Here is a 1,781-nt window from a genome sequence, read left to right on the forward strand (position 1 = left end):
CGAATGATATTTGGGTGGTTAACAGCTGAGAGAATACGGATCTCATTCTGTACATCTCGTTTTTCCTTTGATGTCATAGAGGCAGACTCAATCGCCTTCACGACATAACGCTTTCCATCTGTTTTCGACCGCACTAACACCGCCTCACCAAAGCTACCTTTACCAATTGATTTCACATTGCGGTACTTGCTCATAAACACCTCTGAGGCCATCGCCTTGGACTCATCTGCCACCTGCGCCATGAGGAATGAAAACAAGCCACCTGATATGATTTTTTTTATTTGATTTAATTACGGTTTCTTCTCCGTTTTCCTTCCTTTCCTTGTCTTTTTTTTGTTTTTTTTTTTGTTGTTTTTGTTGTTGTTGCGCTTCCTTTCACTGTCGGTGACGATGGCTAGCGGCGCTACCTTTATTTGCACGATTTATTATTACTCTTTCTCTTCTTCTTTTCCCTGATTTCCTTCTTGCTTGTTGCTTTTCCCCGCCTGTATTTCAGACCCCCCGTGCTGTCCCGCGCCGTGAATGTTCCCGTCGCCGTTAACTGCGTTGTATCGTTCTTGTTCTTTTCTGATTCCCTTTTTTATCGACTTTCCCCGCAAAAATGGCGTGTTGCACACACACCCAAAAAAAAAAAAAAAAGAGAGAGAGAGAGAGAAGCAAAAGCAAAAAATAAATAAAAAGGAGAAGAGCCATCATTGACAGCTGTCAGCAATAAAAGCACCCTGTTGGCAGCGTCACACACACTCATACACACAAATATATATATTTATCTAACAGATACAAACATAAATATGTACAATAAAGCAGGATAAGTCAAATAACAAAATAAATAAATAAATAAATAATAATAATAAGATACCCCACATCAAACGTGTGGGCATACAGCGTAAATTTCATAACATCGAGAGACATTGCGACCCCACCCCTGTTTCATTTATTTCTTTACATGGACAAATTTTTCAAATATGTATAAATACACGCAGCTCATTCCATACAGGACGCTAGATTTTTTTTTTTTTTTTTTTTTTTTTGCTTCTTCATCATCGGTATCGCCTTTTCTTCTGTAAACTTCTCTTTTGTTGTTGTTGTTGTTGTTGTGATTGTTTTGAATTTGTTCTGTTTGACAGCACAAAAATGGGACTCTGTTCTGGATATCAAGAAGCTCTCCATGTTCCTGCTCCGTGCAGAACTAGTAGAATCGACGAAGACATGACTGTACAACCGATGCTTCAGGAAATGAATTCGGCTTCCAGATCCCGCTTGCTCCCTTAGGAGGGCTCGGAACGTATTCTGGCTTTGGCTTTCGGTTCTTCTTCTTTCCTTTATTTCTCTCTCTCTCCAGAGCTTCAGGGTCAATCCAGGTGTTGGGGAAATCTGCAATGCAGCCTTCTTGACCAGACTTGGTCCGTTTAAATGACATCGGCCTCTCCTGTGTAAAAGCCGCCACCGCAGCTGGAGATTTGGCACGCCTTTTGCGTTTTGGGGACTTCTCTTCCACCGGCTCGTAGTGATATACGGCCGACACGCCAGTGGCGTGAAGCTCGTCTAAAAAGTCGTGGGTAACGCCTGGAATTTTAAATGGTGAACCCATTGGCTTTGGTTGCGGAACGTTTTTCTCCCGCTTTGCCCTCAAAGCATCCAATTTCTCCATTTCCTGTCGCCAGTTGTCATTATACTTGGGATTGTCCAGAAGCGTTCCAGGGACGCCGTATGTTCCCTTCTTGGTTCGATTGGTCTTGATGTTGGGAAGAGTAGACTTGTTCTTGTCAGTCACCTCCGTC

The 1,781-nt window shown here is 42.5% G+C and overlaps 1 protein-coding gene across 1 annotated transcript, besides 6 other annotated features; it reads right to left on the reverse strand.

Moving 5' to 3' along the window:
* Nucleotides 1-1,781: a sequence feature (heterozygous, Esmeraldo-like haplotype).
* Nucleotides 323-365: a sequence feature (A-rich).
* Nucleotides 624-688: a sequence feature (T-rich).
* Nucleotides 816-845: a microsatellite.
* Nucleotides 1,007-1,031: a microsatellite.
* Nucleotides 1,077-1,105: a microsatellite.
* On the reverse strand, nt 1,190-1,781 carry Tc00.1047053438897.10 (hypothetical protein, conserved; the record flags this gene model as incomplete). The annotated part of the gene is made up of 1 exon (XM_797402.1): nt 1,190-1,781. A coding segment is annotated over one exon (592 nt), but the record flags the coding sequence as incomplete, so codon positions are not given.

This window comes from Trypanosoma cruzi, genomic scaffold (genome assembly GCF_000209065.1).
Source record: "Trypanosoma cruzi strain CL Brener 1047053516711 genomic scaffold, whole genome shotgun sequence".
NCBI lineage: Eukaryota > Euglenozoa > Kinetoplastea > Trypanosomatida > Trypanosomatidae > Trypanosoma > Trypanosoma cruzi.